The sequence below is a fragment of the Abramis brama genome (assembly GCF_963993115.1).
Source record: "Abramis brama genome assembly, chromosome: 4".
NCBI classification, from domain to species: domain Eukaryota; kingdom Metazoa; phylum Chordata; class Actinopteri; order Cypriniformes; family Leuciscidae; genus Abramis; species Abramis brama.
Genome location: NC_139966.1, coordinates 136,652 through 162,806, shown reverse-complemented (window position 1 = coordinate 162,806; position 26,155 = coordinate 136,652). Strand labels below are relative to the sequence as shown.

General features: G+C 41.1%; 1 protein-coding gene across 2 annotated transcripts in view; it reads left to right on the top strand.

Annotated features, from left to right (window-relative positions):
- The window catches only part of LOC311081544 (uncharacterized protein), a 300,285-nt gene extending 274,871 nt beyond the window's left edge, over window positions 1–25,414 (top strand). The window contains exons 1-3 of one of the 2 annotated variants that reach the window (XM_084112090.1): window positions 803–880; window positions 2,337–2,439; window positions 20,744–25,414. In XM_084112090.1, coding sequence (XP_083968216.1) covers window positions 2,379–2,439; window positions 20,744–23,271 — 2,589 coding nt within the window. In that variant the 5' untranslated portion in view covers window positions 803–880; window positions 2,337–2,378 and the 3' untranslated portion in view covers window positions 23,272–25,414. Of the gene's footprint in view, window positions 1–802; window positions 881–2,336; window positions 2,440–20,743 lie in introns of those variants that run through there. The other variant, XM_084112091.1, reaches the window with a different exon arrangement.
- The last annotated feature ends 741 nt before the right edge of the window (window positions 25,415–26,155 follow it).

Genomic DNA, 26,155 nt, shown 5'->3' with positions numbered 1-26,155 from the left:
TGGCCATTGTCTGCATTCTGTAAAAGGGAAATATATATAATACAATATAATATAATATAATATAGGTTCTTCTACTTCAGTGGTGGCTGACTAACACTGTCATTAACATTAACTGCGAGCCTAGTTCTTACAGTTAATTCAAAATAAATGCAAAGAAACAGATTGTCATATTACATTTTTATTCATAGAAAAATAATTACTGTCAGGACATCATAAAACAAAGTGCTTAGGAAAAGTGCAAAGTGCTTAGGACTATACATACTGAATAATGTACCCTAAAGTTAAATGGAATTCATAATTACATACGTTTATTAGCTATCCATTAAACATCCACTGGTATTGTAAGAGAGGACAGGTTTCCATACCATGTAATGATTTCAAGCTGCATTAAGTCAGCCATCTTTCTTATAAACGTAATGCCTTTTGGACATACCGTAATATCACAAGCTTCAACTCTTCATTGTGGTTAGAAGAAGACTGCTGTCTGGAAATGCTCTTATGTGGTTATGGTTTCAGCTGTTGACTTTTGTACCTGAGGAAGAACGTAGGACAGATTAAAAGTAAAAACTTGACAGTAGTTTGATTTAGAAAATCCAAAAAATATAAATTGAACTGAAAAAGGAATAAAAATAAATCACAACATAAGGGCTATAGAAGGCTGCAAGGCACTCTCATTGTCATTGGAAAAAATGTCTACTGTAATAGCTCTTTTCATTTGAGAGAGTACTGAGGGTTGAAGCAGGAGTTTTAAGTTCATTTATAAAGTGAGGAAGGGTGGGTGGTTAAAAATCCCACATTTATGGGAAAGAGGAAGAAGGACTTTTATTTTGCCCTGGTGTGTGACGTCATAAGGCTGCGCCTCCCTTCAGAGTGAAGAAAGGTTGGTGTTTTTACTTGATTACAGTGTTTTAGTCGAGACAGAGCGTTCTCTGTGTGTCATAGTTTTCAGAAACGGTGTAAAAGGCATCACTAGATGTAACACTGCAGTGCTGTATCTGAGGCTAGTGCTCGTGTTATTGTGTGAGTAAAGCTGCCCGCACATGTTGAGCGCGTCTCAGTTTACGGTAAACAATATAACAGTCATGGAGAAACTGCGTGTGTTTATATATGTTTATATGTGTTTGTGCTGTTTATGCGTCTGAGACACGGTGTTTTCCTCAGTGCAAAACTCACAGTTCACAGGTGTGTGTTCTCCATCTGTAAATCTCAGAAAGTCGTGCAAATATTGCATGTGCGCCAAATAGCAGCGCAATCATTCTGACTAAAATTTTGCTTGGAAAATTTATATTAATATAATTAAAATTATTTTATAACACCAGAAATATCTTCTAACTATAATAACTTATATTAAGGATGTTGGATAATTTGCTGTGAAGCTCATTGCACTCATATATTTTATACTTGTAAAATTAAAAAAAAATTGAACAGAAGTAAGTCATGGAAGAACTTTTTTTAAGAAACCAAATATAATAAAGATACAAAATATAGTTTCGGTTATAGGACCCTATTTAATAAAGATGAGTTATATTTGTTTAGACTGGTGGAGAAAGCACTAATCCGCAGTTTTAAATGATTGGCTAGGTTTAGTTTATACAGTACACCATGGAGAGGAGAACACCACATCAAGAGCTAACTATACACTCTGAAGAGATATGGGCAACTCTGAAATCAAAGAATATTACATAAACATAAAGGAACAGGCCTACATATTTCACGAGTTACCTTTTTTATATAACCCCCCTCCATTTTAATTCTAGTTATTTTATTTATTTACTTATTTAATATAGTTATTATATATATTTATAATATATATATTTTTGTCTTTTTGTACTTTTTTCTTATGTAAAAGTGTCTAACTATGTACTTATTGGTTATTGTTCCTCTAATTATGTGTTGTTTAAGTGTCGGTGGGTATTATCACCAAAGGAAAAAAGTAGAAGGAAAAATAAGGAATAATTATTGGGGGGAAATATTATGTCTCTAAAGGAACTGTATATTTGCATAATTATGGTAACTGTGTTTGAATTGAAAGACATAATAAAGTACATTATATGCTGAAATATTTGCTGTTGGACATTAGACATGCCTTATTTATAATGTTAAACCTACAGGTGAGTGTATTTTATGATGTGAATAACTGTAAAGGCACTGTTGTAATGGGGTTATCAAGTGTAGACTAATATAGCCAATACTAAGCTCAGATTCACCTTACCAGTGCTTCTGTAATTATTTATTTTAATTGTCTGATTTTAACGTCTGCTTTAATAAGCTTTTTTTTAGATTGTAATGTCCTAATGTTCTTCTAATAAACCAACCCTCTGTGACTGTGTTTGTAGTGTCCGCACACACAGAGACGCTCCTGGACTGAGGGTGTAGAGATGGCGTGTGTTAAAGAGGAGCGGGAGGAGGTGGAGATCGCAGACACTGAGCAGCACACCGGTCAGTGTCACTCTTTCATGTTCACCATGTGTACAGATGGCATATTCTCCACAAGGACGTCAATGTTTTGACTGATATAGTGACATACATACACATGGTTTTACCCATCAGTATTATGATCTAGATGTATGACACTGGATGAACAATAGTTAATTTTAATAAGAGTAGAGTCCTAACTCAAACAGTCAGAATATTTACACTTGACTAGAGGTCGACTGGTTTTGCTGATATATATCGGTGCTGATAGTTGATTGGTGGAGCGATCATCGGTTATCGGCAGAATCCACAGCGGTAGTTTCCCAGAGGTGCGTCGAGGACTCTAACATTAGTACCTCAAGCGCTTAAAGCAATGTGACACAAGCACACGCAAACCTGACCCAAATGACCCCAGTGTCGCAGTCGTTGCCATCTATCTGCATTAGTGTATATCCCGCTGGTCCCTTCCCTGCGCTCATTAGCCGGAGAAGTTACGTATTTAAGGCGAGACGCTTCAATAACAGATTGAAGTGCTGAAAAAAAGTCCAAAATACACATTCAGGTCATTATTTTCCTACACTGTGTCTGTTTGCGTCTCTAGATTTCGTCTAAATTCATCAGAAGTTGGCGTTGTAAATCCTCCCGCTGCTCCGCGATCGCGGTCATCACACACACCGCTGGAAAGCTCTCTCTCTCTCTCCTGTACAATCCTGTCGGATCCAAATATGGTCATTTCCTGTTTATCAGCAACCAATCATGAAAGTAAAACAGGTGATTTAACTTGAAATGCACAATCTCATTGGCTGATGCCAATTTCTGACAACGTGATTCGTTCAGAATCGTCACGTGACGTGCTCTGACATTTCCGCGGTGGTTCAAAATGCTGAAAGATATGCGTGTTAAATTCTCTCAGAGAACAGTTGTCATCAGCAAGAAGACACAAGGCATTGCCAGCGAGGACAGCAGATGATGAAATGCCGTCACACAGAGCGTCGATGCGTAAGCTGTCGTCCGGAAGACAGGAGTGTTCAGCGGAGGTGATCAGAGCAGTGGCTGATGGGTCACGCAGCGCGTTTGAAGGAACCGGTCGGGGGGTTCATTTGTCGTAATTGTTCTGTAGTAGTTCACTGCTAGACTGCAGTATCTGAAGAAGATAGGTACAGGCAAAGTGTCTACACATCTGCGCGTCTTCAAGACGTGTCCTGGTGTGGATGTGGGAATGGTGCTGTTAGCGCTCGAGTTAGGCTCGGGATATGCAGATATATCAGCAAGTGTTGGGGATTCCTGGCCTTCGTGTTAAAGCGTATCTCTCCGTGCGCATGTGCGAGCGTTAGCGGAGCGAGGGAGAAGCGTGTGCTGAGTCTGATTTCTCACTGGTCTGTAGTGTGTGTCTGTGTGTTTAGTGTATTATGTGGTGTGGGGGAGCAGTTTTCCTTAGAGAGGGAGTTGTGGGAGAGAGTTTGCTCCCGCTGTTCTTCTTCTGCCGGGAGCACGGCTGGTGTTGCGAGTAGTGTGGTCTAACTCGGCCACATGGCATTAGGATCGTGTGTAAACTCAGTGTAGAGGAATGTGCTTTAGCGGCTGGTTACAACACTATTGTTTCTGCATCTAAAATGAACAACGCGATTGTTTTATTTTTAAACGCGATCGGAAAAGGCTGAAAGTTTAGTCTCAGATATAATGACAGTGACAGATCCTAACATTTCTGATTGCTCTTATCTCTCATCGCATAATGAAGATCAGGCAACAGTGTATAAAGCTGAGGAAAGAAACTAAAGGCCTACCTGGAGTTCAGGCTGAAGATTACTTCCCTGATCGCTCTGCTTTCCTTAACGATGCAAAACTTCGAATAAAGGAGGAGTTTTTGCAGATAAAGAAGTTTACCGTCTCAGGAAAGTTGTGAGTAAACTTAGAAAGCAAACCCTTAATGATGAAAAACAGGGTGTGGAGTAACTTCTTTTTGTCTGGTAGAAGTCTTTGCCTTGCTGACTGATTCTATTAATTACTTGTGTTTTTTTAAAACATCATTTTTTATGAGAGATTTTAAAATTGTAACTCTCAATTTAAATGGTGCCAGAGACAGTCAGAGGAGAATGTGTTTGTTTGAATTTATAAAACAAAAGCATATTGATGTTACGTTTCTTCAAGAATCACATAGCGACTTAAAGGGTCATGAAACCCCCCTCTTTCAGCTCAAGTAAAGAGGGGGTTTCCTGACCCTTTAAGCTCAGAAGAATCATTGTTCCTTGGTGGAGATTTTAACTGTACTGAAAATGATAAATTAGACCGGAGTCATATGGAGACACATATTGCCTCACTAAAAGCTCTCACACAATTGATAAGAGCATTTGATTTATGTGATGTTTGGAGGAATGTGCATCACAATAACAGACAATATACTTGTGCACATAGTAGAGATAAGACTGGATAGGCTTTGTGTTTAACCCATTAAGGCCTAAAACGCCTGCTAAAAAAGGCCTTTTTATGCCTAAGTACTTTTCTGTAAACCCCCTCCCAAAACCTAAGGGTTTCCAGAAATATTTGTCAAATTTGTCAAAGCCTACTAAAATCTTAATTTCTCAGGCTCTATAGCAGATAAAAACATGGAATAAAAAGCATTTGAGAGCTTACTTCTTTGGCTTTCAACTTGACTGACTTGCTTGGCCATAATCTTAAACTGAATTTTTTTTTTAAATCTATAAACAACAAAAACATCAAGAATATTTTGAAAATCAGTACAGATCCGTTTTTATTTCATTATTTCATACTTTTGAGGTACCAAAGTAACAAGTGAACATCACTGATACAAAGTTATAGAAAAAAAACCAAAACAAAACAGAGGGTTACTTCTTCTTTACATAACAATTTAAATATTAATTTATGTAAAAAAAAATTTAATTTGTATATAAAAGCGTCAGAGAAACCATAGCACTAAGAAACCATATTCATAACTTGGTGGTGAGTGTACAGATCAACAGAACAGTACAGTCTCAACTCATACATTCAGCTCAACACAACTCATCATTCACTGTCGAGTGCTGCGGTAATGCTTTCCAAAGCACTGCATGTACAGTGGCACATTGCACTGTCTGCAGCCATACACTGTTGCACCAGGACGGGCCTCACTCTTCGACAGTGAACATTCCCTGCAGATCTTTCTCTTGTCGAAGATTTTTTCACAGTCGTGCTCGGCTGAGGCTGCCACAGGTGCTGCGGCGCACTGAGGAGCACTCTTTGCTGTCACAGGGGTGACAAGTTCCTGTGCAAGGTCCTCCTGCCACTCTTTGTAGCCACCCTTGTAGGCTCCAGCACTCCTTGCAGCAATGTAAGAATTGTAGCAGCTGACCGAAAGGAAAAAGAGCCTCCGCCACCATTTCTTGGACCGATGCTGAAACTGATAGTAGCTTGTCATCTGATCCAGTAGATCGACCCCCTTCATGTGCTTCTGATAGTCAGAAAGGCACGCTGGCACTGTGACCTCTGTCTGGATGTCTCCCTGTCTTCTCCTGACAGTCCCTTCTGCCATGGGCTCGTGGTAATTTGACAGTACCAGAACGACCTTTGTATCTCGCCAAGCACAGAAGGTCAGGTCATCCTTCTGAGACACTTGGTACTGATGCTTATCCATGGCAGGCGGTTTTGGGGGGATTCCCTTTCTGTTTGATCGAACGGTGCCACACGCATACAGACCATGAGCCTTCAGATCTTCAAAAAGCGGCACCCCGGAATAAAAGTTATCCATAAAAATGGAGAGATGGGACCCAATGTATGGTCTAGCCAGATCCATCACAACGCGGTGCGCAAGGCCCTTCTCGCTACTCCCCCCCCTCACGTCCGGTGTAGACCTGGAAGTTTGATACATACCCGGTGGAGCTTTCAGCCATAACCCACACCTTGATGCCCCACTTGGTGGGTTTGAGAGGAAGATATTGCCGGAAAGCGAGTCTCCCCTTGAATTTCACCATACTTTCATCCACACTGACAAAGCCATCCACTTCGTACAGTTCCTGGAATCGATCTTTCAGGTAGTCAAGGTCTGACTTTCCAGAGCTTGTCAGAGCGGTTCACATCTTTGCTGTTGTCTTGCAAGTGGAGATACCTGAAAATGCACATAGCAAGTTGGATAGTGAATGACACATTATTGTTGGTGTTATTATTATCATGAGCTTTCATTGTCATGTGTTTGTATAATTACACTTTATCAGTAATCATCAGACATCATAATTATTACTGTCATCCATCATAAGCTAGCGTTGTCTATTGCATCCTATTTATTTTGTATTATTGTTATCCATAATCATTATCAATCATCATCTTTAGACATTTATTCATTTATTGTCATTAGTATCAGCATCAAATTATAACACACACACACACACACTCACTCACTTACAGACACACACACACACACACACACACAGACAGACAGACAGACACACACACTCTCACTCATACACACTCATAAGCTAGCATTGTCTATTGCATCCTATTTATTTTGTATTGTTATCCATAATCATTATCAATCATCATCTTTAGACATTTATTCATTTATTGTCATTAGTATCAGCATCAAATTATAACACACACACACACACACACACACACACACACACACACTCACTCACTTACAGACACACACACACACACACAGACAGACAGACACACACACTCTCACTCATACACACTCATAAGCTAGCATTGTCTATTGCATCCTATTTATTTTGTATTGTTATCCATAATCATTATCAATCATCATCTTTAGACATTTATTCATTTATTGTCATTAGTATCAGCATCAAATTATAACACACACTCACACACACACACACACTCACTCACTTACAGACACACACACACACACACAGACAGACAGACACACACACTCTCACTCATACACACTCATAAGCTAGCATTGTCTATTGCATCCTATTTATTTTGTATTGTTATCCATAATCATTATCAATCATCATCTTTAGACATTTATTCATTTATTGTCATTAGTATCAGCATCAAATTATAACACACACTCACACACACACACACACACACACACACTCACACAGACACATATACACACATACACACACACAGTATGTGTGTATTGTTATTATTATTAGCCTACCTCCAGATGATGGCAAATCTGTCCCTTGAAATGGCTTGGGGGATGGTCGTTCGAAAAAGCCACTTTTTCTGACGCCAGAAATCTCTACGTGATGGCAGGTCAAGGATCCCCATGGCAAGACACAGTCCAATGACAGTCTTCATTTCAACAATTGTTACCGGTACCCACTTGCTGTTTGATGGAGTTGCGCTCCGTGATTGTTCAGCATAAAGATTTGTTTCTGTTACAAGTCGCATCCACAACTCCTCCGTGAAAACACGGGAGAATACCTGTATTGGTGTAACAACATCTGGAAGCTCTATCTTGACGCCTGGTTCGCGGTTATACGGGATCTTCTCACGAGAGTGAAAGTTGTCGGTCTTCCATTCTTCTTGGAAGCCAACGAAGTCGCGCATATCCTCCTCTTCCTCTCGAAACATCGCTAAGAGCCACTGCTCTCTAACTACGCGATCGGCTGGTACATCTAAATCATCTGGGATATCATTTGAATCTTGTCCTGTGTCATCCTCCATAACTTCATCAATATCACTTCCATCACTTGAGTCAGCCATGACGGATCGCTAGCACGGTGTTTAAAAATGCCGCGAAAACAGTAAAGAGGGTAAAATAAAACTTACTGTATGTGTAGGCTTATTTCGACCAATCACAAAGCATTTTACTAGTCACATGAGTTTAAAAAAAAATCCCTAAGCATCTCTGTCACTCACCCCAAGAATATTTAAGCCAATTACAGTGCATATAATTGGCCATGTGCCTTGAAAAAGACGACACCGCTCAAAATGACGCAGGCGCGTTTGCCGGGCTTAATGGTGACTACGCATAGATGCGTGATCCGGTCTTAAAGGTAAACACACACAGATGTGTGATCCGGTTTAAATGGGTTAATCATCAAGCAAATCTTACTAGAGAATGTAAAATAATTCCAGTCGTTTTTTTTCGATCACTGTTGTTTGTAATATTTTCATTAATTCTGTATATTTAAAGAGTGCTTACTGGCATTTTAATTCATCCCTTTTAAATGATAAAAAGTTTATTGAATTTTTTTCTTTGTTTTGGGAAAGTGTTAAGAAAAAAAACAGTTTTATACTTCCTTACAGTAATGGTGGGATTGTGGCAAGGTCCACATTAAACAGTTGTGTCAAGAGTACACTCTTAAAGCCACTAAAGAAATGGCCCAGTCAATGAAAATGCTAGAAAATTTAATTTTAGCACAGCTTCTACAGGTGATCAGGTGAAGCAGTAAATCCCAAAAAGAATTGCTTGCAGACATATTGGGTATGAAAGCTCAAGGGGCGTTAATACGTTTGCGGTCTCTAAGCATCTCACAAAACGGCCAAAGTCGTATCATCCATTCACTACGCTCTGACACCGGGAAAGAGCTTACTGAGCCTAGTGAGATACGCAAACATGCTGTTGTTTTCTACTCAGACCTGTATAAATGTGAATTGTCTCAAAGAGAAAATGAAGACACTACTTTTCCTAAAGATCTTCCAAAGATTGATGAGGAGTCCAATACTAGGCTTGAACAATCTTTGTCACAAAATGACTTATACGCAGCAATGATGAGCATGGGAAATGGAAAGACTCCTGGCATTGACGGGATTCCTGTTGATTTTTATAAAATGTTATGGCCAGTGATTTGTGAAGATTTCCTTTTGGTTCTTAATGACAGTATGAACAAAGGAGTGTTACTGTTAAGCTGTAGAAGAGCTGTTATTACCCTTTTGCCCAAGAAGGGGGATCTACAAAACATGAGTAACTGGAGACCGATATCTCTGTTATATGCAGATTATACAATGTTATCAAAGGCTCTAGCTACAAGGTTAAGTCAAGTTCTGAGTCAAGTAATACATTCTGATCAGAGTTATTGTATACCCAGTGGGTCCATCTTCGACAACATATCATTGGTCAGAGATGTTCTAGAGGTTTCAAGGCTATCAGGTGTTAATGGTGGTCTAATTTCGTTAGAACATGCTTATTTGAGAGATGTTTTAGAAGCTTTTGGTTTTAGTCAGAGTTTTATAAATATGATTGAGGCCATGTATCGTGACATCAAGAGTGTACTCAACGTCAGTGGTGGTTTGAGTGCTCCTTTTGGAGTTCAGAGGGGAGTTAGACAGGGATGTGCCATGTCGGGAATGCTATATTCCCTGGCTATTGAACCTCTGCTTCAGAAACTAAGAGCTGAGTTGCTGAGTTATGCTGACGATGTAGTTGTTTTTATATCTGGTGCTGATGATAGTGAAAAATTGGAGATTATTGTTAACAGTTTTAAAAGAAATTCTTCTGCAAGAGTTAACTGGGGAAAAAGTGAGGCCCTTTTAATGGGTGTTTGGAATAAAGAAACTCCCAGTTTACCTGGAGGTTTAATCTGGAAGAAAGACGGATAAAAAAATCTTGGAATCTTTTTAGGTAATGAGGATTTTGTTAAAACGAATTGGGATTGTATGCTAGAAAAAAATCAAAGGACGTTTACAGAAATGGAAATGGCTACTCCCCAAACTGTCTTATATCGAGGTCGTACACTGATAATCAACAGTCCTCGTTATGGCATAAACTTGCTTGTGTTAATCCTCCTGTTGGACTTTTGCCAAAGGAGAAATGGTAACCTTTATTACAATATAATTTACAATGATCTGGGGCCGTATTCACAAAGAATTTTAAGGCTAAAAGTAGCTCCTAACTGGCGAATTTAGGAGCAACTCCTAAAAATAATGGGCGTGTCACTCGTAACTTTAGGACTCCTAATTTTTTTGACTAAGAGTAATTCACGAAGCATTTTAGCACTAAAAGTAGCACCTAAGCCTGGGACAGCTTAAAAGAAGTCGAGAGGACTCCTAACTCACTAAGACCTATTCACAAACCGCTTTTTGTGGCATTTCACGTTGCGATGTTTTGAAATGCGAGGGAACAATTTTGCATTGTAGGCATAATGCAATAACGCCACCAACAACAACCCAAACTAGGCTATTCATTGCATGTAAACTAATTGTAACGTTTCATTGTGAATCAAATTAAAATGTTCTTCTCTTTGCAAACGTAGGCAGAGGCATATAGTGACAGATTAATTCAATAATGTTGCAAAGATATTGCATCAATCTATATGTTTCATTAGGCTACTAGGCTATTTGTTTTGCCTTACTCTTTATTCATTTAGGCTATTTATTTAGTTATTCATCATCTTCCGTCCTTCGCACTACTTGTGAAGCGCACGCTTTCTGAGACCTGTCACTCATCATCGTAGGGGAGGTGTTTGGAATCATTCCCGCGTTACAATCATCAGCCAATCAAGGTGGTCACTTCAGTCAAGCTCGTGCATGAGTAATGACGTCATCCATAGCAACGAAGACTCGCTCTTAGTTTAGGAGTTGTCATTTTTCTTTACTAAGAGTAGGTCTGAAAGGCGTTGTGAATAACTTTTAAGAGAAAACTCCTAGCTAAAATCTTTCAGTGCGATTTAGGAGTACTCCTAGTGGTAAGATAAAATGCTTTGTGAATACGGCCCTTGATCATTTTAGATTCCCAGTGAAATTAAATTACTTTTATGTGTTAATTTTTACCTTTTTTCCAAAGATGACAGAGTAAGTTCATCTCGTTCCAAGAATGAAAAAATGCAAGTAATCACAATGGTGCCTCCATTGACCCATAGGGGTTAAGCAAATATAGTTGTTGCTTATTTGTTTTAGGACACGCAAAACTGGCCTCAAATATCTGTAGCCATTTGAAATTAGAGGCACCACTTAATTTCATTTATGATTCAAACAAAGATGTTACGCACATGCCGCATGAGCAGTTGTTATTCAGATTAGATTGTATAACTTTGAGATTTAAAGCAAATTTCACAGACTTTAGATTTGTGAAATTGTTACATGACACCTGCACAAAACTAAATAACTAAATAAAATTTAATTATACGCTTATCTCTGTAAAGCTGCTTTGAAACAATCTACATTGTTAAAAGTGTTATATAAATGAAGATGACTTGACTTGACAAAACAAAATTAGCACATGGACTGAATGAAAATGCACATTCATTCTCTGCCACTTGGTTGCACTTATAGAACAGCAGAGATCAAGAATTTTCTGTTTACCGCTGAACACAAAGCAGCGCTGCACTTATAAATCCCACTATTTCTCTTCTGCTGCGTCTGTTCTCTTTTCTTTGTCAAGTCAAGTCACCTTTATTTATATAGCGCTTTTTACAATACAGATTGTATCAAAGCAGCTTCACATTGATAACATGAAAATAATACAACAAAGTTTGTTTCTAGAAGAAAATTGCGTCATCGTCCACCCATAATAAGGCAGATCAATAACATTGTTGAATATTAAATGTCCCCAACTAAGCAAGCCCAAAGCCAAGGCGACAGTGGCAAGAACCGAAACTCCATCAGGTGACAGAATAGAGAAAAACACCTTGGGAGAACCCAGACTCAGTCGGGGGCCAGTTCTCCTCCGCCAACGAACGAACAGTGTGTGCTTATGATCCAGGCAGAGTTACAGGTCAGAGGTCAGATTGGTCGTGTCGATGAGGCCTTCACAGGGCAGATGAGGCTGGCACTTCAGGATGTGTCATGGTTAGGTCCAAGCGTTGGTCCTTCATCAGATCTGGATACGGCCTGGATCCGGCGGACTGCGGTAAACCTCTGTATAAACTGAGAGACTAATATTAGCGTAGATGCCATTCTTCTTATGATGTAACGAGTACATCAGGATTTATGGGAAGTGTTCCCGGTTCCAGCTGACCTAATCTATGCAGCCTAACATTGGATTATAGAAGTCTATAATGTATTATGTGAATGCTAGGTCAAAGAGATGTGTCTTTAGTCTAGCTTTAAACTGACAGAGTGTGTCTGCTTCCCGGACAATGGTAGGAAGACTGTTCCAAAGTTTTGGTGCTAATTAGGAGAAGGATCTACCGCCAGCAGTCGATTTTAAGTATTATCAACTGGCCGGAATTTTGAGATCGCAATAGACGTGAAGGACTATAATGCGCTAAGAGCTCGCTCAAGTACTGCGGAGCTAAACCATTTAGTGCTTGTAAGTAATCAGCAATATTTGAAAATGTATACGATGTTTAATAGGGAGCCAATGCAGTGTTGACAGAACCGGGCTAATATGGTCATACTTCCTGGTTCTGGTAAGAACTGGAGCTGCTGTGTTTTGGACCAGCTGTAGTTTGTTTATTAAAGGGTAACTAAACCCCTGGTCAGAGCCTGACTCCACCCACTGGCAATATTTGAAAAATGCTAGAAAAGTGGGCAGACCCCAGCGGAGATAGACGGGACGAACCGAGGGGGGGGCGTGCACCTGAGACCCGCAGTGACGGATTAATTGACAGCTGCTGTCAGACTCTAAAATAGAGAGTGACTCACAGGGTCGCAAGACGACGTAAAGTACATGCATCTGATGAGTTTTATCGAGTTGATGTCAACAGTGAGCGCTCTCTGTAGGCATATTCATATTTTGCCGCTATGTGAAAAAATCCAGCAAAATGCGCCGGCGTGTTTGTCGACCCCAGAGGATTAATTTTAGCCTAACCATAAATTGTGATTTTATATATATATATATATATATATATATATATATATATGACCACTCACATCAAGACGCCGCTGCGGTGATGGAGTCCATGCAGGAGGAGCAGCGTTTGGCACTGCGTCGCTTTTCAGCGCGAGCTGTGTGGAGAAGCACATGTCCACCTCTATTGCGTTGGAGAAGCAATCCCGCGTAAAATGCAGGTTGCACACTTGAGCTCTAGGCGGGAACTCACGGTCTTCCAGGCCAAGTCCATGCAACCACTGACGCCTAATTTCCAAGTCTGCTGGAAAGCTATGCAGTCGAGCAGTGCTGTTGCAACCAGCAACACTACACCTACGTACCCTCCTGACCACTGTACTAAATACAGATAAATCTACACTAACTTGAAGCTATCCTAACTGATGCAATACTATGCGTGGTAGCTCGTACCAAGGGAGGGCGTGGTGAGCTGGAACCTGCTTACGTCACCTGCCACCGCTTACGTCACATACCACCGCAAACATCCAATAGGAAAATTCAACTGCAGTAGCCACCGTTCAACCTGAAGAGGGCAGCACTCAGACGTTTTTACACCATATATTGTAGAATTAAAACACTTTATACCCAAATGTCAAAAAAGTTACTCGAATCAATGAACAGCACTAATAAAGCCCCATTCTTACAAATCATTATCTAAAAAAAGTTGGTTTAGTTACCCTTTAAGCGTGCAGGGCAACCACCCAGTAGAGCATTACAATAATCTAGCCTTGAGGTCATGAACGCATAAACTAATTGTTCCGCATTTGTCAATGAGAGCATATGGCGTAATTTAGATATATTTTTAAGATGGAAAAATGCGGTTTTACAGATACTAGACACGTGACTTTCAAATGAAAGATTGGTATCAAAGAGCATACCCAGGTTCCTAACCGACGACGAAGACTTGACAGAGCAGCCATCAAGTGTTAGACAGTATTCTAGGTTATTACGTGAGAAAGTTCTAGCTCTACTCTGAGCTCCTCCCGAGTGACCGAGCTTCTCACCCTATCTCTAAGGGATCGCCCAGCCACCCTGCGGAGAAAGCTCATTTCGGCCGTCTGTATCCGGAATCTTGTCCTTTCAGTCATGACCCACAGCTCATGACCATATGTGAGAGTAGGAACGTAGATTGACCGGCTGACCGATTGCGGCTCAGCTCCTTCTTCACCACGACAGACGGTACATCGACCGCATTACTGCAGAAGCTGCACTGATCCGTCTGTCAATCTCCCATTCCATCCTTCCCTCACTCGTGAGCAAGACCCCAAGATACTTGAACTCCTCCACTTGAGGCAGGAACTCTCCACCAACCTGAAGCGGGCAAACCACCCTTTTCCGACTGAGAACCATTGCCTCGGATTTGGAGGAGCTGATTCTCATCCCAGCCGCTTCACACTCGGCTGCAAACCGTCCCAGTGCATGCTGAAGGTCCTGGTTTGATGAGGCCAGCACGACAACATCATCAGCAAAGAGCAGAGATGAAATCGTGTGGTCCCCAAACCTGACCCCCTCCGGCCCCTGGCTGCGCCTAGAAATTCTGTCCATAAAAATTATGAACAGAACCGGCGACAAAGGGCAGCCCTGCCGGAGTCCAACATGCACCGGGAACAAGTCTGACTTACTTACCTCCCAGGCCCGAGTTTTTGCCTCCACAACCACCCGGGCTGCAGTCCGCTTGGCCCGTCGGTACCCGTCAGCTGCCTCAGGAGTCCCACAAGCCAGCCAGGCCCGATAAAACTCCTTCAGCTTGACAGCATCCCTTACTTCCGGTGTCCACCACCGGGTTCGGGGATTGCCGCCTCGACAGGCACCGTGGAGAACATGGTCCACTCGGACTCAATATCTCCAGACTCCCTCGGGATCTGGTCGAAGCTCTGTCGGAGGTGGGAGTTGAAGATCTCTCTGACAGGGGATTCGGCCAAACGTTCCCAACAGACCCTCACAGTACGTTTGGGTCTGCCGAGTCTGTCCAGCTTCCTCCCCCGCCATCGGATCCAACTCACCACCAGGTGGTGATCAGTTGACAGTTCCGCCCCTCTCTTCACCCGAGTGTCCAAGACATACAGCCGGAGGTCAGATGAAACAACCACAAAGTCGATCATCGACCTCCGGCCTAGGGTGTCCTGGTGCCATGTGCACTGATGGACACCCTTATGCTTGAACATGGTGATCATTATGGGCAAGCTGTAACTAGCACAGAAGTCCAATAACAGTTTGCCATGTTTCCTAATGATATCTCCTAATGGTAGCATGTACAGAGTGAACAGCGACGGTCCTAGTACTGAGCCTTGTGATACGCCATACTGAACTTGTGATCGATGAGACATCTCTTCATTTACTGCTACAAACTGATAACGGTCAGATAAGTATGATTTAAACCATGCTAAAGCAATTCCACTAATGCCAACATAATTTTCGAGTCTATTTAAAAGAATGTTGTGGTCAATAGTGTCAAATGCAGCACTAAGATCGAGTAACACTAATAGAGAGATACAACCACGATTGGATGATAAGAGCAAATCATTTGTGACTCTGAGAGCAGTCGCAGTACTTTGGTACGGTCTAAATCCTGACTGGAAATCCTTGCAGATATCATTTCTTTCTAGAAAGGAACACAGTAGTGAGGATACTGCCTTTTCTAGTATCTTTGACAGAAAGGGTAGATTCGAGATCGGCCTGTAATTGACTAATTCTGTAGGATCAAGGTGCGTTTTTTTTAACAAGCGGTTTAATCATAGCCAGCTTAAAAGTTTTTGGTACGTATCCTAGAGACAAAGATGAATTAATGATTGTAAGAAGAGGATCTATGACCTCTAGAAGCATCTCTTTCAGTAGCTTAGTCGGTATAGGGTCTAACATACATGTTGTCGATTTAGATGATTTAACAAGTTTAGTCAATTCTTCCTCTTCTATAGCAATGAATGAATCAAATTTTTCCTCAGGGAGACTACAATGCACTGCCTGATGCGATACTGTAGTAGACGGTTGCATAGTTATAATTTTGTCACTGATATTATCAATCTTATAAGTGAAGAAGTTCATAAAGTCATTACTGCTGTGTTGCTTGGAAACTTCTAGGCTTGAAGCTTTATTTTTTCGTTAGTTTAGCCACTATTTCAAATAAATACCTAGGATTATGTTTATTTTCTTCTAATAGGGTTGTAAAATAAGCAGATCTAGCAGCTTTTAAAGCCTCTCTGTAAGCAATCGAGCTCTCCTTCCATGACATGCGAAATACCTCAAGTTTTGTTTTCTTCCAGTTGCGCTCCATTTTTCTGGCTGCTCTCTTAAGGGCCTGAGTGTGCTCGTTGTACCACGGCGTTGGACTATTTTCTTTAATCTTATTTAAGCACAACGGAGTAACTGTGTCTAAAGTGCTGGAAAAGAGAGAGTTAAAAGTTTCTGTCGCAAATATCAAGTTCTTCTAAGCTATCTGGGATGCTGAGATGATGAAACTGATTAGGAAGATTATTAATAAAGCAATCTTTAGTGGCAGAAGTGATGGGTCTAACATATTTGTAACACGGAGTCGACTTTGCAGCTTTGGCTAAATGTAATTTACACGAGACTAGATAATGATCTGAGATGTCATCGCTCTGCTGCAGAATTTCAACGGCATCAACATTGATTCCATGTGATAATATTAGATCTAGAGTATGATTACGACAATGAGTAGGTCCTGACATGTGTTGTGTAACTCCAGTAGAGTTCAGAATGTCTTTAAATGCCAATCCCAATGCATCTTTTTCATTATCGATGTGTATATTAAAATCACCAACAATTAGTACTTTATCTGCAGCCAGTACTAACTCTGATAGAAAGTCTGCAAATTCTTTGATAAAGTCTGTATGGTGCCCTGTATACAGTAGCCAGCACAAATGTTAAAAGTGATTTATCATTTACACTAGATAGTGTTACATTTAGCAACAACACTTCAAAAGAATTATATTTAAAACAAGACTTCTCAGTAATTCTGAAGATATTACTATAAATTACAGCAACTCCTCCCCCTTTGCCTTTGAGACGAGGCTCATGTTTATAACAGTAATCTTGCGGGGTGGACTCATTTAAAGTAATGTAATTGTCTGGTTTTAGCCAGGTTTCTGTCAAACACCTCACATTTAGATTATAGTCAGTAATCATATCATTAACAATGAGTGCTTTTGAAGTAAGGGATCGAATATTCAACAACCCAAGCTTTATCATTTGTTCATTCGTATTATATCTATTTTTAATTTTTTGAACATCAATTAAATTTTTACCCTTGAATGGGTTTAGGAGTTTTTTGCATGTCCTAATTCGGGGAACAGACACAGTCTCTATATGATGATATCTAGGTGAAAGAGGCTCTATGTGATGGGATTTATCTGACCTGGGTGACGCGAGGCCGCTAGCAGACGGTCGGTTTAGCCAGTCGGTGAAACTTTTCCAATTGTCTATGAATTCTATATTATTTTGCGGACACCACCTCGACAGCCAGCCATTGAGTGAACACAATCTACTAACTATCTCATCACTCCTGCGAACAGGAAGGGGGCCAGAGCAAATTACAGTGCCTGACATCGTACTTGCGAGTTCACACACCTCTTTAATATTAATTTTGGTGATCTCCGACTGGCGGAGTCGAACATCATTAGTGCCGACGTGAATAATAATCTTAGAGAATTTACGATTAGCATTAGCCAGCACTTTTAAATTTGCTTTGATGTCAGGCGCTCTGGCTCCCGGCAAACATGTGACTATGGTGGTTGGTGTCTCTATTTTCACATTCCGTTTGATCGAATCGCCAATTACTAGGGCACAATCAACACGATTCTCAGTGGGTGTTTCACTGAGCGGGGAGAATCTGTTTGATGTTGTAATAGGAACGGAAGAGCGGTGTTTTGTCAAGGCAAGGCAAGTTTATTTATATAGCACATTTCATACACAATGGCAATTCAAAGTGCTTTACATAGAAGAAATTAAAATAATAAAAAGAGATAAGAATAATTAAAACAGTTTAGAAAAATAAAATACAGTACAAACAGACGAACAGCGGCACAGTGCTCATTCAGTAAATGCATAGCTAAACAGATGTGTTTTGAGTCTGGATTTGAAAGTGACTACTGTAGGAGCACATCTGATCTCCTCTGGAAGCTGGTTCCAACTGCGGCTGGCATAATAGCTAAAAGCAGATTTGCCATGCTTAGAGTGAACCCTTGGTATTTCTAGCTGATATGATCCTAATGATCTGAGTGATCTGTTGGTTTTATATTCAGTGAGAATATCTGCAATATATTGAGGTCCTAGGCCATTGAATGATTTATATACCAGTAATAATACTTTAAAATCAATCCTAAATTTAACTGGGAGCCAGTGTAAAGACCTGAGGACTGGTCTGATATGTTCATATTTTCTGGTTCTGCTCAGAATCCTGGCGGCAGCGTTCTGTATGAGCTGACACTGTCTTATGGTCTTTTTGGGAAGGCCAGTGAGGAGTCCATTACAATAATCCACCCTGCTGGTGATGAAAGCATGCACAAGTTTCTCTAAGTCTTGTCTGGAAACAAAGCATCCAATTCTTGCAATATTTTTCAGATGATAGTATGCTGATTTAGTTATTGCTTTGACATGACTACTGAAACTAAGGTCTGACTCTAGTGTCACACCAAGATTCCTGACTTGATTTTTAGTTGTTTGACCCCTAGAGTGAAGGTATGCGTTCACCTTGAGAACTTCATCTTTGTTTCCAAACGCAATGACTTAAGTTTTGTCTTTGTTTAACTGAAGAAAGTTTTGACACATCCAACTGTTGACTTCATCAATGCATTGGCACAGGGAGTCAGTGGGGCTGTAATCGTTAGGCTATAGGGCTAAGTAGATCTGTGTGTCGTCTGCATAGCTGTGGTAAGCAATTTGGTTCTTTCTCATTATTTGGCTCATTGGGAGCATATACAGGTTGAACAGGAGTGGCGCAAGAATTGAGCCTTGAGGGACTCCGCATGTCATGGATGTCCACTCAGACTTATGGTCTCCTATACTCACATAATAACCTCTCCCATCTAAAGCCTGTTTTATACTTCTGCGTCGAACTGCCGCCGTAGCTACGTGGTAGGCTGTGTGTAGCGCGCGTACCCTTCGGCGTACCCTGACGTGCACCTCTCCAAAAATGTAACAACGCGTCAATTCTACGCGGACACAAGCGCTGTGATTGGTCTGCCAGAACCCCTCCCTCGGGGTTTCATGCTCCCCAGGTGCGCGTCAACGCGGACAACGACACAGAAGTATAAATTAAAACCAACACGTTGCCTACGGCGTATAGGCTCCGGCGTATGTCCGACGCAGAAGTATAATGAGGCCTTAAGTATGACCTGAACCATTTTAGGACTATCCCAGATAGCCCCACCCAGTTTTCCAGCCTGTCAGCTTGTCCCGCGACTATTGCGTCTCACTGTCACCCAATTTCCCTGCTGCACGGGCTCTGTGGCTGGAACCGAATAATGTACAGAGTTCACTAAGCTAGATGCATCCAAAGCAGTATCTAAAGCCCTTGCACTCTTACAATTAACCTTGATTAAAGTTTAGATGCGTGTCTCTAGTTCTGAAATCTTCCCCGTCAGCTTTACTATCTCCCTGCATTTATCACATGTAAAACCTGTGCTGACAGAGAAGGCTATGCTATACATGTTACATGAGGTGCAGGTGACAATAAGAGGAAAAGATGACATGACTCACCGTGTTTGTTGACTGATACCACAGTTTTTTGATGAACTCTTAAAAGGCGCGCGAGAAAAAATAAAAATAAATAAAGAGCGCACGGAAGGCGCGAGCGCACTAGAGAATAAATAAATAAAGAGCGCACGGATGGCACGCTAACAGGCTAGCGAATTACTAGCGTGTTGTGCTAGCAAGAACGATTTAGATTGAAGCTAGCGATGTCAGGTTAATGTGTGATGTTAAGTTATATTTAGCAGTATAAATAACAAGGAATTATAGTAAATAATGATTAAAAACAGAAAGATACGAAGCTTACAGACGCAAACCAATGCAACACATAAGCAGCAGCAGCAACAGGGCAGACAGGAGCAATCGAGCAGACAGTGTACAGTACCACTGTACAGTACAGTGTACTTTGTATCCGTATTAAGCGTGTTCCTCTGAATCTCTGGCTTGTTAACATCCTTTTCACAGACTGATAATATTTCTACACATTAAATATTTTGGGAAATTATTGCAATGCCGTGTGTGCTAGTCCAGTATAGAGATCAGCCAAAACAAAAACCATCCGGTTCTGTTTTATTAGCCAGTCGACCAGTACATCTTTATTTCAAAGCATAGAAGTTATAGAACCGGGGTGTCCAATCCTGGTCCTGGAGGGCCACTCTCCTGCAAAGTTTTTCTCTAACCCCAGTTAAACACACCTGAACCAGCTGATCAATGTCTTCTGCCAACTTTACAAACTTCCAGGCAGGTGTATTGGGTAAGTTGGAGCTAAACATTGTAGGACACCGGCCCTCCAGAGCAGGTTTGGAAACCCCTGGTATATAGGATCAAGAATAGACGTCGTTGGTTTTGATGCATTACATATCTATATGTTTTGATGTCTGTTGCCACTAATGCCATTCAACTGGGGTTAACATTTTGTTTTTCTTTTTTTTTTTACCTTAGACCTAATGGCACTGAAAGAGGAGAGGGAAATACTCAATGAAATTGAAGAGAAATATCAGTATGAGAATCTTCTTGGTTTCATAATTGGAGAAAAATCTTTCAGTTGTTCACAGCCTGAAAAGACTTCCATGCGAAACACAGCTCAAAATACAAGAACAAGAAGTTATTTAACTTGTTTTAAGTTAGGAAAGAATTTCAGTCAACATGGAAAACCTAAAGTCATGAGAACTGGAAAGAGGCAATTCACCTGCCATCAATGTGGATTAAGATTCACTCTAAAAGGAAGCTGGAACAGGCACATGAGAATTCACACCGGAGAAAAGCCTTACACATGCCGCCAATGTGGAGAGAGTTTTGCTCTACATAGAAACCTTAAAATCCACATGAGAATTCATACTGGAGAGAAGCCTTACTCCTGCCTTCAGTGTGGAAAGAGTTTCGGTAAGCTGGGAAGTCTTAAAGTTCACATGAGAATTCACACTGGAGAGAAGCCTTACTCCTGCCTTCAGTGTGGAAAGAGTTTCAGTAATCAGGGAAGCCTTAAAGTTCACATGAGAATCCACACTGGAGAGAAGCCTTACACATGCCCTCAGTGTGGAAAGAGTTTTGCTCAAAAAGTACGCTTTGAAGCCCACATAAGAATTCACACTGGAGAGAAGCCGTTCACCTGCCAACAGTGTGGAAAGAGTTTCGGTCAACATCGAACCTGGACAGACCACATGAGAATTCACACTGGAGAGAAGCCTTTCACCTGCCAACTATGTGGAAGAAGTTTCACACAAAAGGGAACCTTTAACAGGCATATGAGAGTTCACACCGGAGAAAAGCCTTACACCTGCCAACAGTGTGGAAAGAGTTTCTGTCAACGGCGATCCGTGAAGAACCACATGAGAATTCACACTGGAGAGAAGCCTTTCACCTGCCTTCAGTGTGGAAGAAGTTTCACTCAAAAAGGAACCTTTAACAGGCATATGAGAGTTCACACCGGAGAAAAGCCTTACTCCTGCCAACTGTGTGGAAAGAGTTTCTGTCAACGACGATCCATAAAGAACCACATGAGAGTTCACACCGGAGAAAAGCCTTACACATGCCAACAGTGTGGAAAGAGTTTCTCTCAACTTCGAACCATAAAGAACCACATGAGAGTTCACAGTGGAGAGAAGCCTTACACATGCCCTCAGTGTGGACAGTGTTTCACTCAAAAAGTACGCTTTGAAGCCCACATAAGAATTCACACTGGAGAGAAGCCATTCACCTGCCAACAGTGTGGAAAGAGTTTCAGTCAACATCAAACTCTGAAAGACCACATGAGAGTTCACACCGGAGAAAAGCCTTTCACCTGCCAACAGTGTGGAAAGAGTTTCAATCAACTTCGAACCTGGACAGACCACATGAGAATTCACACTGGAGAGAAGCCGTTCACCTGCCAACAATGTGGAAGAAGTTTCACACAAAAAGGAACCTTTAACAGGCATATTCGAGTTCACACCGGAGAGAAGCCGTTCACCTGCCAACAGTGTGGAAAGAGTTTCTGTCAACGACGATCCATAAAGAACCACATGAGAGTTCACAGTGGAGAGAAGCCTTACACCTGCCAACAGTGTGGAAAGAGTTTCTATCAACCTCAAACCATAAAGAACCACATGAGAATTCACACTGGAGAGAAGCCTTTCACATGCCAACAGTGTGGAAAGAGTTTCTATCAACATCGAACCTTAAAAAACCACATGAGAGGTCACAGTGTAGAGAAGCCTTTCACCTGCCAGCTGTGTGGAAAAAGTTTCACTCAAAAAGTACACTTTGAAGCCCACATAAGAATTCACAGTGGAGAGAAGCCGTTCACCTGCCAACAGTGTGGAAAGAGTTTCTATCAACGTCAAACCTTAGAAAACCATACAAGAATTCACACTGGAGAGAAGCCGTTCACCTGCCAACAATGTGGAAAAAGTTTCATTCAAAAAGGAACCTTTAACAGGCACATGAGAGTTCACACGGAAGAAAAGCCTTACACCTACCCACAGTGTGGAAAGAGTTTCTGTGAACGTCAAACAATAAAAGAACACATGAGGATTCACACAGGAGAGAAGCCTTTCCCCTGCCAACAGTGTGGAAAGAGTTTCAATCATGATAGAAACTTGAAAGTCCACATGAGCGTTCACACTGGGGAGAAGCCTTACACCTGCCTTCCATGTGGAAAACGTTTCAGTAGTCAAAGAAACCTTGAAGTCCACATGAGAATTCACACTGGAGAAAGGCCATTCACCTGCCAACAGTGTGGAAGAAGTTTCGGTCAACATCGAACCTGGACAGACCACATGAGAATTCACACTGGAGAAAAGCCTTACACCTGCCAACAGTGTGGAAGAAGTTTCACTCAAAAAGGAACCTTTAACAGGCATATGAGAGTTCACACCGGAGAGAAGCCTTACACCTGCCCAACGTGTGGAAAGAGTTTCTGTCAACAACGATCCATGAAGAACCACATGAGAATTCACATCAGGGAGATGAATGGCTTGTTCACTTGCTAATAGTGTACAAAATCAGTTTCGATCAATGTAAAAACCTTATAAGACCACATGAGAGTATACACAGGTGAGAAGCCTTTCACCTGCCTTCAGTGTGGAAAGAGTTTCAGTAATTAGAGAAACCTTGAAGTCCATATGAGAATTCACACTGGAGAGAAGCCTTACTCATGCTTTCAGAGTGGAAAGAGTTTCAATAAGAATGACAACCTTAAAGTCCATATGAAAATTTACACTTGAGAAAAGCCTTACATCTGCCAACAGTGTGGAAAGAGTTTCTGTGAACGTCAAACAATGACCACATGAGGATTCACAATGGAGAGAAGCCTTGAGTTTCAATCATGATAGAAACTTTAAAGTCCACATGAGCGTTCACACTGGGGAGAAGCCTTACACCTGCCTTCCATGTGGAAAGCGTTTCAGTAGTCAGAGAAACCTTGAAGTCCACATGAGAATTCACACTGGAGAAAGGCCATTCACCTGCCAACAGTGTGGAAGAAGTTTCGGTCAACATCAAACCTGGACAGACCACATGAGAGTTCACACCGGAGAAAAGCCTTACACCTGCCAACAGTGTGGAAGGAGTTTCTGTCAACGATGATCCATAAAGAACCACATAAGAATTCACACTGGAGAGAAGCCGTTCACCTGCTAATAGTGTGGAAAGAGTTTCTATCAACTTCAAACCTTAGAAAACCTTACAAGAATTCACACTGGGGAAAAGCCTTACACCTGCCAACAGTGTGGAAAGAGTTTTCTGTCAACGATGATCCATAAAGAACCACATAAGAATTCACACTGGAGAGAAGCCGTTCACCTGCTAATAGTGTGGAAAGAGTTTCTATCAACTTCAAACCTTAGAAAACCTTACAAGAATTCACACTGGGGAAAAGCCTTACACCTGCCAACAGTGTGGAAAGAGTTTCAGTAGTCAGAGAAAGCCTGAAGTCCACATTAGAATTCACACCAGAGAAAGGCCATTCACCTGCCAACAGTGTGGAAGAAGTTGGCTCAACATTGAAACCTTAATGGTAAACTAACTTTAGCTGGACAATAACTTTATTCTAGAGCTGCTGTCAAGTCAAAACAATCTCTGTTACTTTAATTTCCCATTATTACTGTAAAGCTGCTTTGAAACAATCTATATTGGTAAAAGCGCTATATAAATGAAGGTGACGACTTCAAGTCCACACAAGAATTCACACTTAAGAGAGTCTCTTCACCTGCCAACAATGTACAAAATGTTTCAACTAAAAAGGTGTCTGGGGTCCGAGGAGGTTTTTGGGCCCTGAAGGTGTTTTGACATGCACTGACCTTTGTGCTTATTTCAGTTACTTATAATTTAACTGTCACAATAATGTGTAAAAGTTTATCTTTGGCTACGTTCACACTGTGAGCCTTGATGCTCAATTCCTCAATTTTTGCTCAGATTTCTGTGTATAGCTGTTCACGTTGTTTTAAATGTGGCCAATGTCAGATTTCCAGTGTGAACAGATCATGGTTCTGAACTGACCCGCATGCGCAAAAGAACGATACAAACAGGGTTGCCAGGTTTTCACAACAAAATCCACCCAATTTCTTCTCAAAAGTAGTGGGGAAACCACGGACTCGGCAACACTGGTAGACGTCATACGGAAGTAAACACGGAGGACATTAACACTAGTTAAAACTAATTTTTTAATTTTGCAATGTAATAACTTTGAAATAAAACCCATTTAACTAAAGTACCCTGACTTTTCTTAAATGTGTGTATATTTTATTTTAGGTCAAATCAACTGTATGCATAACAGACGGTGTATCATTTCAGAGTTTGCTACTTTTTCCCGCCGTTGAAGGTACACATCACTGTTGCCTAGCAACTTTTTAGGTCCCAAGCCCCAAAGGGGCTGTAGTCCCTATTGTATACATTATTCTCTTTAGAAAGGGTTAGGGTTATAGTTCTGAGAACAGGGAACAAGACACTGCGTTGATGACACTTTGGGGTATATCTCTGCATCAACCAGTGCTTGAAATGCTTTCCCCTGACGCAGTGAAAACGAGCTGCGCTGCACCACAGATTTAGCCTTCCAGGCCACCAAACAAACAGCCGCTGCAACAGTTTTCTCTAACCAGTTGATGATCTTCTCATGTCTAGAAGCAGAAGTGGAGTGGCTTCTGTCACTGCCATGTGTGGTCTGTGACTGGAGGAGTTCAAGCGGGAGCCATGCATTGTATATTACACAGAGACCTTAAACATTGTGCTTACTTGCAGTGCACTAAGCATTGGTGTTGTGTGTCTGTGGAGCACTGGGTCATGCCTTCAGAACTGGGTTTGAGTTCGGGAGGCTCTGGAAATGCGTGCAAATTCTTATCTATACGTAAAACAGTCAAAAGGGTATTTACTGTATACATCACTCTGCACACTATGTTCTTATAAACCTGTTATTTAAAATCCTTATTTTTACTAGTTTTTGAGAAATATATTCGCCTTCACTTGTTCTTGTTCGCCTTGTTCTTGACTTTTAAGACATCATCTTCTGAGATAAATGACCCTGCAATTGTTACATCAGTAAGCAGGGCTCGACATTAAGCCTTGACGTGCTTGTCCTTTGGGCAAGTAAATTGGTCATTCACTTTTGTTCTATTATGAACCTTGTGAAGCTGCTTTAAAGGTGCTATATAAGAATAAAGTTATTATTATTATTATTATTATCAAGACACTATGGCTGTTACCAATCTAATTAGGCCTAAATCATTAAACTGCAAAATTATTTCATATACAAATAAGAAATGCTGGGAGGGGGGGTGATGCCTTTAAACATGAAACTAAATCGCCACTAGATGGCGGCGAGTGACCGCATTAATGAGAGTCATTGATTCAAACAGTTCGTTCAAATGACTGATTCATTCA